At 44.4% G+C, this 12,463-nt stretch overlaps 1 protein-coding gene across 1 annotated transcript in view; it reads right to left on the bottom strand.

Moving 5' to 3' along the window:
- Positions 1-7,405, bottom strand: part of T265_14713 (hypothetical protein) — a gene marked incomplete at both ends in the record, with an annotated part of 30,377 nt that extends 22,972 nt beyond the window's left edge. Inside the window, 2 exons of the mRNA XM_009174905.1 lie at positions 4,025-4,281; positions 7,296-7,405. Of these exons, the coding sequence (XP_009173169.1) occupies positions 4,025-4,281; positions 7,296-7,404 (366 nt within the window). The remainder of the gene's footprint in view (positions 1-4,024; positions 4,282-7,295) is intronic.
- Positions 7,406-12,463: the final 5,058 nt, after the last annotated feature.

The following is a 12,463-nucleotide window of genomic DNA, read 5'->3' as shown; positions in this document are numbered from 1 at the left end:
CCCGGAAGGGGCTACCGCTGAACGATTTTTTCTGGATGGACAAAAGAATACCTTAAAAAGTGATCTAGGTACGCGTTTGTTCGTCGTCCACATGACCATGTCCAATCTGCAATCCTGTTTGCGAAAAATTACTTGGTTCATTTCTGCGATGTTCATCAATCAAAGGTTACTGTCTCATCAAAAACTTGTTTTGTGGGAAACTGATAAAACTATCACAAGAAATATTCGTTCAACTTTCATGTCTTTGAGTATATAGCCGCAGTGCCACCCGAAGGAGGCACGAGAGCCGAGATACCACCAGGTTACCCGAGCGTGAACAGGATTAGTTGGGATTCCGGGATCGGATTCGAACCACGGACACTCCGGTCATTAAATCCGCCTCCCCTCACTGTGCTATATTGAACAGATGTCAGCTTTCCGCGCAGGTAATAAAGTCTGTTGGTAACTTCTGACGGAAGGAAGGCCGAGGAGCAACCATCGTGTGACATACAGAGCTATATGTCTTGTTTAGGCCATCATAAAAATCACCGGTTAATCTCATTCAGGTCGCATTCCGTTCTTTAATTAAACTAATTACAGCAACCCAATCCAGGCGGTAGCTTGGAATGGTGCGCACCACAACAGGGTGGTGCCCTCATAGTATATGTGCAGTTCATGGTTGTACGTGGGCTGGGATACTGTCAGGACACCCACACAGGAGGACGGGTAGGGTCCTCAACCAAAGCCTTTGGCTCAAAGGCCTAACCACAAGGCAGCGGTGTTTGGCGGGAAATGCAAATGCATTACCATTTCTACAGAACATGTTCCAACCCTCAACCTGGAGGACCAGGAGACTGTGTTCGTCAGACCTCTAGCCATTGAACAACCTGGTATGGGGGACTCTGTGAGTGCCGTGGGGACGGCTCAATGGGTCGATGAGGTGCGCGAACCGTCACACCACGGTAAGGTCCAGTCTCTTCTAACAGTCTAAATTAGTATAATCGACTGAATAATGAAACTGGGTAAAAAAAACTGGCGAATGGGTGCTAAAAAGAACCAAACCAATCTCTAATGCACGCCATGCTACATGTTTGAATAACTGTAAGGTCGAAGACGGAGGAACGGGCAGTTGGTCTGCTCATTCAGTGAACCCATATTCGACGGGAAACCCTCTTTTTGAAAGTATCCTCGTTATTGAAAATGCTGTGTGCTGCTCATAATGGTTCCCCAGTGTGATGCGTGCCCTTCGATATCACGTTTTCTCCCTTATTTAGCTAATATCGCAAGATCGCTTTTACAACATTCTAAAGGTGGTTGATTATTCGAATGGTTAAACATGCTATCTTACAAACCGACCCGTTTTCTTTATCCGGTGGATTTCGATTTTCACTATTCAGGTAACTGCACCACTATGTTGCTTAGTTCCACTTCTGATCGTCTTGGGAGATGATCACAATGTATCGATCATGAGCACACCGTATCGATCCACACTAATCTTGATGGATGATGTTGGAGTAGCCGAAGCTTGCCGAAATACTTCGTCTTCGTCGGTCTGATCACAGAGCATCGTTTCCAGTCACTACACCGATTAGAGCAGCATAGTTTTCAAGAAGAGGTTGTCTGCCTTGATGTCAAGTACACAGTCGAAGAACAATTATTCTGCAAACAGCACGGGTGAAAATCGTTCAGCTGTAGGGATCTTTCGGTGCCTAAGTGACAAGCTTCTCAAAGAAAGCATGAGGGCATGCCTAACCTAGAAAGGGGAAGTCGAGAGATCGAGTTCGAACCATGGACCTTCTGGTCAGTAAGCTCGCGCTCTTAATACTGAGCCATCTCGTCACTAACTGGTGTGTACAGGAAGCCTGTTCACAAGACACTGATTATTTAATTAATTAATTAATTAATTAATTAAATAATCAGTGTCTTGTGAACAGGCTTTGAAGTTTACCCTTTTTTCAATTGCTGAGTAGGCCATCGAGGGCGCTTTTGTCCTCGCGGGTTTGAATGATTTTCCTCTACTCGGAAGACTTCAACCATGAAATCAAAATTATGAATCCCACAAACTCATAAGTCTACTCTCAGGTTCCTACCTCACTGGCATGATAAACAGGTATGTCGAGTCAAATAGCGTACGTACACTCATCATGCTGACGTTTAATAGAATATGTTAGTGATTACCTCCATAAAGGGTGTCCAAGCGTATCTTTTTGGTGCATGAACAAAGCGATGTCCATATTAATACTAAGAGTAATAATAATAATAATAATAATAATACTGACAGTGGTTCTTCAGCTGCAACCTACTTTCGGTGCCTAACTGCCATGCCACGTGAAGGTTGCACGAGGACTGGGATACTGCCAGGTTTCCCAAGCCTAGACAGGGGAGAAGTCGAGATGGAAACGTCGGGTTCAAACCGCGGATATTTCGGTCAGTAAATTCGCGCTCTAACCACTTGGGCTATCTCGCCTCCCCCCTTAGCCACTGAGGTATATCGAGTGTACACCAAAACTGAAGAACTGACTGATAGCCCAAACAAGTGGTTACTTATGGTAACTTCTTGAAGAGTCTATTTACACGAAGTTTGTCAATACGAACTCGGCCTACTATTCAAAAGAGATTGCAGGTGGGAGTAAAATACCCGAGGAAAGAGCAACATTGCTAAAAATGCCACCAGCTGGTCAGTGTCAATGCGGTCTTGTCACCTACAGTGTGTCGCCGCAATCGTCGGCTAAAACAAAGAACTCTTTGCGAACACGCTTTTTGGGAACCCAAAAGAGCTTATGTGACAAGTTTCGTAGATATATTACGGTGCTCAAGGACGTTCACATGACAGTTATCCCAAAAACTAAAGATCACAATGTGAGGTGGTATGAAAGAAAATTTTTCAGACTGCCAACGGTTACAGTCCCTGTTTGGGACGAAGAGGTTGGATGCCAGGTGAGAAAAAGACTAAATATGTTTGGAAGTCAAGCAAACAAGTTCGCCATCTCTCCAGAACCCTAGGGCAGGCGGATTTACTCCTCAAGAGGATACACTATAATAGAAACGCTAGCGATGCATATATATATATATATATATATATATATATAATCGCTCATTTGTACCCGAAGGAAGCACGAGGGCTGGAATACTGCCAGGTTGCCCAAGCCTAGACAGGGGAAGTCGAGAGGCAGAGGTCGGTTGCGAACCACAGACCTTCTGATCAGTAAATTAGCACCCTATCCACTAAGCCATATATATATATATATGGATAGCTTGAAATAACTTTTTATAAGTACAACAAATAGACTATCCCAACAAAAATGTTATCGTTGACTGAATGAACCTGATTAAGCTGACAGTTAGAACTTGAGTGCAAACGCAGCACTGGTCTTTTGAACGGAATCACAGATCCCCACACTCGAATGTAATAACACTGACGGATCGCATAAGACCACAAGTAACACATGAATAGTCATCGAGTTCTCGTATGCGCGTTCGTGATAACCCGTCTTTTGTGCGTAACCAGTCACTAGTGCCTAGTGATCTAGCGGACTGGACGGATGAGCATTACGCCGGTTCACTGTCTTGTACTCATGTATGTCAATCATGAGCAGGTTAGGGCAAAGAAGAGTTGGGGCATCCACTTTAAACTAAGTGAAAATTTTCATCCCATCCTTAGAAGAATCCGTTCAAAACACCAGGGAAAAAATTAAAAATCGTTCGGCTGTAACTCTTCCGGTACCTAGCTGCCATGCTACCCGAGGGAGGCACGAGGGCTTGGATACTGCCGGGTCGCCCAAGCCTAGACAAGGGAGAAGTCGAGAGGCAGAGGTCGGGTTCGAACCACACCACGGACCGTCATTTATTCGCGCTCCATTTATCTGAGCCATCTTGTCCATATTCATCAAATTCACTCAGAGAAGCAATGCTTTCGACGAGATGTTCTGAAGGTGCTTACTAGACAACTGGCAATAGTGAGGTTTATGGGAACTGGGTTAAACCTCTCGCTTATCACTCAAAAATTCAATGAACACTCTAAGGAACAACAAACTGGGAAACTTACTTTCGTCACCGTGAGGGGTTCGAGGAAATCCGGTTTTAAATAGGTGGTGTTGTTTTCTTCAGTTACATCAGGATTGCTCGGGGAAAAGTACTCACCTTTATAGGTGAGCGGCGGTGGAGATTGTTTGTCAAAATTGCCGACATCCGGCATGACCGGAGACGGGGAGGAACACAAATAGGATGATGTCCCGGTTGCATATGTGTCATGAGAAGAAACTGTCGTCAATTCTATGCCATCGGCGTTCCGAGCAGATGGAACTGAATGTGGATGTCTAATCCTCATCGGCATTCCGATGGAACTGAATGTGGATGTCTAATCCTCATACTTGGTGAAGTGAAAGCACGCGTGAGATAGATTCCAAGAGTTAAAATAAAAAAGCGATGTTCAAGGACAACAGCACAAGCGGCTACGCCTCACGAGGAATGTGTCGAGAGCAAGGAGTTCATATTTAAGAGGCAGGAGATAAAAACAAATCAGCGTAGACCAATCAAGATTAAGGAAATGCGCAGGCTGAAATTACTCCCATGTGATTGGTCGATGAAGCAGCCTATCAGGTGTTGGACGACGGTCAGAGACTGTCTGTTCTACCACACCTTGACATGTGTCAGTGACATCCAGAATATTAAATTGACAGACAATATGTCACCTGCAACAATGGCAGAGAGACGCGATGCACACTGACGCACACAGCTATGTATCTAATGTGCACATACACAGCAACTCACTGGTTTTAGCGACAGACCGTCAAAACGTCAACGATAGGTAGCCAAAATAAGACCCGAAATTTCTGACTTCTGCTGTTCCATCGGATGAAGAACGATGACAGGTAGGGTGCTTCAACATTGTCTGAACAATAACAACAACTCTGGTGTTTTTCTGCGTGTCTTGTTTGAGCCCATCGAATCCACTATGGTTTTTATGTTACGCGAAAAGAACGGAGATGAATGGGTGTGATTTAAAAGCAGAAATTGGAATAAATCAAGATATTGGTCGCACTGAATTTTCATCTGTCTCCCAATACTACTGATGAGATAAATGGGTGGCTACCTTTACACGTCAGCCATTGTTCTTCACGGTTACACCTATGCAGTAGACCTGTCTAACACGCGACCAACTGCTCAGATGCATTCACCGGTATTGATCAGGTAGTTGTCTCTCTGTTCACCGACCAGCTGGCAAACGTTCCGTCACGAATCGACGTAAAATCATCAGTGTGTAGTTGAGTGGGTGGCTTTCATATTCATAATACGCTACTAGACAAAAGTGCATATACACCCATTTTCTTAGCGATTTGGATTTCATGAGAGGGTCAACTGAAACCCTATTGATGATGATGATGATGATGACGGTGGTGATGATGATGGCGAAGATGAATATGATGATGATGACGATGATGATGGTGATGGTGATGACGCTGATAGTGAATGAGTTGCACAAAGGCCGCTTCATGTTTCCACCGGTACAATACTTGAGAGGATCGGGAACTCGTGGGTACATCCAATTTTTTTCGTTATATGAAAACTATCAAATAAAACATTACAATGAGGGGAACTGCTCACAAGGTTGCTGAAAGCTCTTCGACAGCCCACGACCAGTTTCGCCCTTCTTGGGGCTCATCAGGTAGACGCAGTTCCCAGGTTGACGTTCTAGCCGAACCCAGATTGGACTGATTTTGAGAGATACACCAATTTGCAAATCATTTTGGGCTCAAGTAGAACATTAGGTTGACGGAAACTCGGGCTTTGGCAGAGACTCACCTGGAACCGAGCTGAATCTCTCGTTTGTGATGTTTTCAAGCAACTGAGTGTGCTGCAGCAGGCCTTCCCATGTTTCAGTTGCTACGATCTTCGGGATATAGCAATACATGTGTGTTCGTAATACACTACTCATAAGGTCGTTGACAATTGTTCGACAGTCCACTACCGGTTTCACCCTTTTTGGGGCTCGTCAGGCAGGCGCAGTCTCTGAATTTTCGTCAACCTTATGTTTTACTTGAATCCAACTTGCACGAAATCAGCGAAATACACTCAGTTGAAAAAGAATTTGGTTTCGCCAGAGGCTCACCAGGAACCCAGCTGAATCTCTCGCTTGTGATGTGTGTGAATTTCCAAACTCGCAACTGGAATGAGAGCAGATCGTACAGTGAAACGGCCTGCGTAATGTGCAAGACTCGTTGTCAGGTTGGTTCAGCATGGCCACAGTTATCCCGCTTCACTGAGTCCAGTTCAGACCTTCAGTTGGCTTCATAAATACCTGATACCAGGCGTAAAGGTTTCCGGAACGGGGTGTCAATAGGGTAGGAGAGACCCCCGCTCAAAACCTTCTGCCATGCATGTGATATAAGTGTAGAGGTTATACGTAGGATCAGATCAGCATTGGAGAAGATCCTATCGGGAACCAGGACGACGATAAATTTGGGTTTCCATACTACTCATAATGCTTAGTCAGTGAGCTTCTGGTTTCGTCCTTCTTTGGACCCGGATCGATTTTCGCCGATAAATGTGGGATAAAGCAAGTAAAACTTGAATGCCATTGTTACTGTAGCTGCGGAGCACGTGGGCTGCTAAGTTGTTTAAAGACACCTTCCCCTGCGCCAAAATATACGTCAGTTTAACTATATCCTCCCCATGATTAAACAAACGTTCAAAAATCAATCAAATTGTCGAACCAACCCCGAGTTTATCAGTTCATTTGCTTCAGTGGAGCAACTCCTTCGGCACGGAGAAGAGAACCTCTGACCACGTCTTTCTTCAAATGGTCAAGGGACTGACCAACATGTGCAAGAAGTCGGTCCCAGTGCATCGGTTAGAAGGAAGGTACCGAGTAGATTATCAGATGATTCAAAATTTAGTTCCGCAAATCAAGCTATGCCATTAACCGATCTACTTTCCAAAACAGTTTTTGCACAGTGGTCTGACAGACCGACCAGATGTTTACTGTTCAACCACATCCGATCAACCTTGCTTCAAAGGACTGCTCAAGAGGGCGTCAGAGAAAAAGGTTGTGTACTTTGACCTTACCACTTGAAGTGCTCTCTCTCGTCGTCTTTAAGTTGGTTTTAAATTGCTTCGTCTACACTTGTGACAAATAGTAGATGATATATTGAAAAAGTTACTCGCTCAGCTCCGTGTCAGTGGCAACCGATGGGGGTACAATGGGGTACTGTAAACTTTGAGACATACGCCCAATTGCCGTAATCCTAGCATCCGTGAGCTCATTTCGATAACCCCTTCTTTATATTGCTAAAGTTACACTTAATGCTCCATCTTACCGGCTTTTTGTATTTCGCCTAAGTGGACATTCCGTTCTGTGAAATTCTCGAGCGTCCTATGAGAGAACCTGGATTGGTTAGAATTCTGTTCGCCGAGCTTACCGGTTGGACTGCGAACGTTTCATCAGCAATCAAGGTGACACCGTCAGTGCCAAGTTAGGTGGGTAAATTCACCCTCCTGTGACAGTGTTTATGTGGTTTCTCTAAGTCGTAAATAATACATCCAATGCGATTGGTTCCTCCTCAGGTGTCTTTCGAGTAATTTGGTTGGTCGAATTGGAATCTGGATTGCGCCGTGATATCATTTCCTTGTATCTGATTGGTTTGTTGTGCACCTTCGAATCGACAGTCCTATTCCTTCGTTTCGATCTCCTTCTGGCTTTGTAGTCTGATTTCGTTCAGCTTGATTTGCTGATCGAATGAACTGCTAACAGCCTTCTGAACTTTTCAGCTGTTTTTTTCTTTGTTCTGATTGGTCAGCTAGTCCTGTTAGGCTGTTCGATTTTCATGTGGCTTAGAGTCTTGAGACCGTGTAATTATTTTCGTTCGCAGCGGCCGATCGATTTCGATGCGTTTATTGATTGCGTTTTGTCTGGAGTACCACTCATCGGCAAACTCCAATTTTCGTTTGAACATCATTCCCAATGGACTAACGTTTTAATCTGACTTCATGAATTAAAACAACTGGCGTTATTCACACTTGCACATCCTCCTCTGATTTTCTCATGATGCTGGTTTGAAGATGAGTCAAATGAAATGTAACGTGGACATTCAAGGTGCGGATAATCCGATTTCATAGATTCTTTGAGTGAACCAGTTCAGTTTGAGGACAAGGCCACGAGAGACACAAAAGCTTAGCGCCCGGTACTCAGCCCCACTCAGATGTCTTCCACATGTGCGAAGGTTTTTAGACCACTCCCCTCCCACAGTTTTCGTGTAAAAGTACAAGAAACCCACATGTTTAGATGTTGATACCTTTGCGCTCTTTTACTGTTCAAAAATGCTTGAGTTTGAGTTTATATAGGCATGAAGTCACACCAGATGAAGCCTCGACAGAGTTGAAGAATAGTGGGGACAGAGGACTTCTTTTTACACATTGTTTCGTCACCCCTACTGTTCAAAAATGCTTGAGTTTGAGTTTATATAGGCATGAAGTCACACCAGATGAAGCCTCGACAGAGTTGAAGAATAGTGGGGACAGAGGACTTCTTTTTACACATTGTTTCGTCACCCCCCAACACCGAAATAAAAAACTGGCTTATTTGTCTACAGTTACATGCCTTTGCATGCCTATTTGGTTTTTACGAATGACTCACCTGGAACTTTAGTTTATGATATCTTTTAGCTGAATTTGCCGTGTTTCAATTGGTAAGATATTCCAGATCTCGCAGTGCGTTTTCTCCACAGAACACACTACTCAAGAAGTAAGAAATGGCTAGAGTGGTGTCGGGGAGTTTTCAGTGTAGTGTCCATAAAATGTATCGCAATATTTCGAATATCGTACCACCCGATACACGAGGAGGTATTTGTGATTTGAAGCGGGCCACCACAGATTCAAATGAGCATCCTCTCATTTTGAACATAAAGTTGAGGGAAACTCGGCGACCACGCCTACCTGATGAATCGCCAGAAGAGCGAAACAAGTCGTTTGCTGTGGAAGAAACTTTGTGAGTAGTATCCTTTACTAGGCCTAATTTTCCTTTTTTGCGAAATTTTATGTTTCTCCAATTGCTACCGCGGTCCAAAGTTTTCGTGACTTGGTTGAACTAAAGGTTGGTTGCTTTCTCATTCTGCCGAGATACATTCACTTTGTTCTTCACACTTAGGTGCGTTGGCTTTCTTCTGTTCAAGTCGATCTAATTTTCTGCCTGAATTTGATAACAAGTCGGCTTGAAGTGCTGCTCTAATCAACTCATCTGTTATCGGTCCAACCAACATTGTCTTTTGTTTCATGATACATACCGCCAATAATCGCCTTTACGTCAAGCACTGGCGGGTGTCATACAGCGCCTACGTAACATTCTGATGGCACTCACAGAGCCAGTCTTGTGCGTTTTGATTGGCGAGAGAAGCCTCACTGACATGTTCACAACAAGAAGCTAGTGAATTTCTTCTCACTTGACGGATTCTCAAAAGCCTAACAAACAAACAAGCCAAGTCTGTTCTACTAATACGCTCATGTGCATACCAACCTGGTTTTGACAAGAGACTCACATGCAACCCAGCTGAATCGCTCGTTTATAATGTTCTTCTCCAACTGAATGTGCCAAATCAGGCTGCCCCTATGTTTCATTTGGTACGATACACTGATATCGTCATACATTTTATTGACGTAGGTAATTCAGGAAGAGCATGAATGGCTCAGTGTGTGTTCAGTGGAATCTGCTGTGGACATTGTCATCAATAGAGGATGCGTCTGACGAGATGTTTTGCAGTGTGTTTCCAGAACACGGTTGTTGGTTTGTTCACTGAACTGGGCAAACGTTTAATCACCAAGCAAGGTGACATCATTGGCGGATTGCAAGGGAACGGGGTGAAGCATGGTGACGGGGATGGATCAACGGGTGTGCGTTGATTTACGTGCCACTAGATAGGGTTGACCTAAACATTTCGTGTTCCGGACCCAACGCACTACTCATAAGGTTGCTGAAAAATCTTCGACAGCCCATGACCGGTTTCACCCCTCTTCGGGTTCATCAGGAAGGCGTTGTTCCCGAAGTTCGGTCGAACTTATGTTTCACTTGAAACCGTAGTTGTTAGCAGACATCGACAGCGCATGCAGTTGAATCGGACCATCATAAACGATAAATTCAAATGGATCAAGTTGAGTCCCCCGTCCAAACCAAGTTCGTGTGCAAATGAAATTCTCCGTCGGAATCTGTTCAACTGGAGTTCACGTTGAATGTGAAGTTGAGGGACACTCAGGCGATTCGCCCACCAGCTAAGCCCCGAAGAGGGCGAAACCGGTGACGGGCTGAGTTTTTATCGACCTTATGAGTAGTGTTTTACGTCCAAACAAGTCAACGATTCAGTTTACCACGACAAGCTTACTTGGACCGGAAAACAATGAAACCGGTTTAGTCTTCCTAGGATGAGAGTCTACACATGGGGTTCTACACGTGATTTGCGCGGTGACATGTAAGGGGAACAGGGTACAGGAAAGGTCAAGAACGAAGATGTGTTGTTCTTGGAAGATGTCAATGAAAAAATCCGAGGATTTGAATATCGAATGCCGTGTTATACTGACCAAATCCACAGAAAACTTCTACGGGTTGACAACGGCATTTGCTCAACTCTTCGAATGATAACTATCGATCAAAACCAATCGGAGAGCAAGGCGAGGGCTGACCGGGAACACAGCCCAATCGGTGGTTTGTCGGCTTGTCTTTATCAGAAAATTACTTAGCCACTCCCAAATCAGCCAGACCCACGATGTTAGGTTTCTTCCACAGGGCAATTTGGATCACAGCTGAACCCTTACTCCTATTAGCTTACGTACCTGTTTTTCAGAAATCGCATGTTCGCAAAATTCCAAACAGCCATGTCACATGTAGTGGCCTAATTGACCGACGCCTGGCTTGTTCGTGTGTGTGTGTGTGTGTGTGTGTGTGTGTGTGTGTAGGTTCACTCAGACTGCCAGTTTTTCCACACAACAGTCTGTCGGTCGATCGTGCAGTTTCCTCACCGAATCGGTCAAACTACACAGAAGCCCATCAAAAGTAAAAAAAAACAAGTATTTGTTGAGGCTTAAGAACGAATCTAAAAACCTGGAATAACCCATTTTGGAGTTTAGCCGTCCCCCGGAAATTGATGTACTTTTTAGTTCTTTTGACAGGTGACGTCCTCTGTTCGAGCAGGGCACAGTAACGGACGTTTAGCGCAGCCCGATTCGCCTTTATTGGGGGGGGGGGGGGCACCAAAGTTAACGTCATTTATCAATTTGATGGTACATCGGTCAAACTAGGAGGGATCTCGGGACTCGTGATGCTGAGCAAATCCCAAAGGATCCAAGAGGACCATGATTGTCCAGGACTGGAAAGTGGCCACAGTTTAGAAACCTCTCAACATCTTTTTGAAGTTCTCAAAACTAGATACGATCAACTCTTCAAAACTGCCGAGGCTGTCGTTTTCAACCTCTCAGAACCCAGTTGTACAGGCAAATCAATAAAGTTGCACTAGCCTGATGATCGAACATCACAACCCCATTCTCTTCCCTGAGTTTACATAAACTACATTTCCCTTTTAGTACCCACTAATTCATTTACATCATGTTCACCTCTAATTATTCCACCCGGCTTCATTGAGTTTTCAATATTGATTTTTCAGTGGCCACGAACGTAACATCATGTGATCTAACTTGAGACAATGGATGTCGACAAGGATGAAGCTGTATAGCTTGCTGACAAAATGAAATCCACGGAACTGCTTCGTTTGTTTAAGTTTCCCCAAAAACTTGATTTTTTCTCATGTGCCACTGCTGACGAAAGCATGTGTGAACTCACAGGAGTAGGCCCCTGTTCAAAACGACTTACATCAAGAATGCGGTTCTTCTTTTCAACTGGATTTCTGGGAAACGTTCCTGGAAACCACGTTCTTCAAATGGCGGACCATTGCCATAGCGATTTATCAGAACGCTTAGTAAACAAATTAACTTTATGTGTTAACAGGCACTTTTGGTGCCTAGCTGCCGTGCCACCTGAAGGAGGCAGAAGGGTGGAGATCCTGTCAGGTTGCCCAAGTCTAGAGAAGAGCAGTCGAGACGTCGGTTTCGAAGTATAGACCCTCGGATCATTAAGCACGCACCTTAACTACTTAGTTATCTCACGCCCATCAAAACCCTTTGTCAAATAATTTATAAAATCACATTGCTCAAGTGTGAACACGTTTACCAGTTCAGATGTGAAAATTCAGATGCGTCCAACGTACGTTGGTGGAGTAGTGATTACACGCTCGCCTCGCATGTCAGATATCCGGGGTTCAAATCCCGACACGGCCATTGGATGTGCACTGCTGATGAGCTCTAATAAGNAAGTCAAGTGCTTCCCTTTTGTGTGACCTCACCGAAATAATTACGCCAGAACAGGAACACGACCGTTCCAAACGAGAGGGCGTGGCTATGAACAATCAGTTTGATTTGAACTCTTGTTCACTTCGTTCATCTCTAACCA

This window comes from Opisthorchis viverrini (genome assembly GCF_000715545.1).
Source record: "Opisthorchis viverrini unplaced genomic scaffold opera_v5_248, whole genome shotgun sequence".
Taxonomy (NCBI): Eukaryota; Metazoa; Platyhelminthes; class Trematoda; order Opisthorchiida; family Opisthorchiidae; genus Opisthorchis; species Opisthorchis viverrini.
This window is presented reverse-complemented; position numbering and strand designations above follow the sequence as displayed.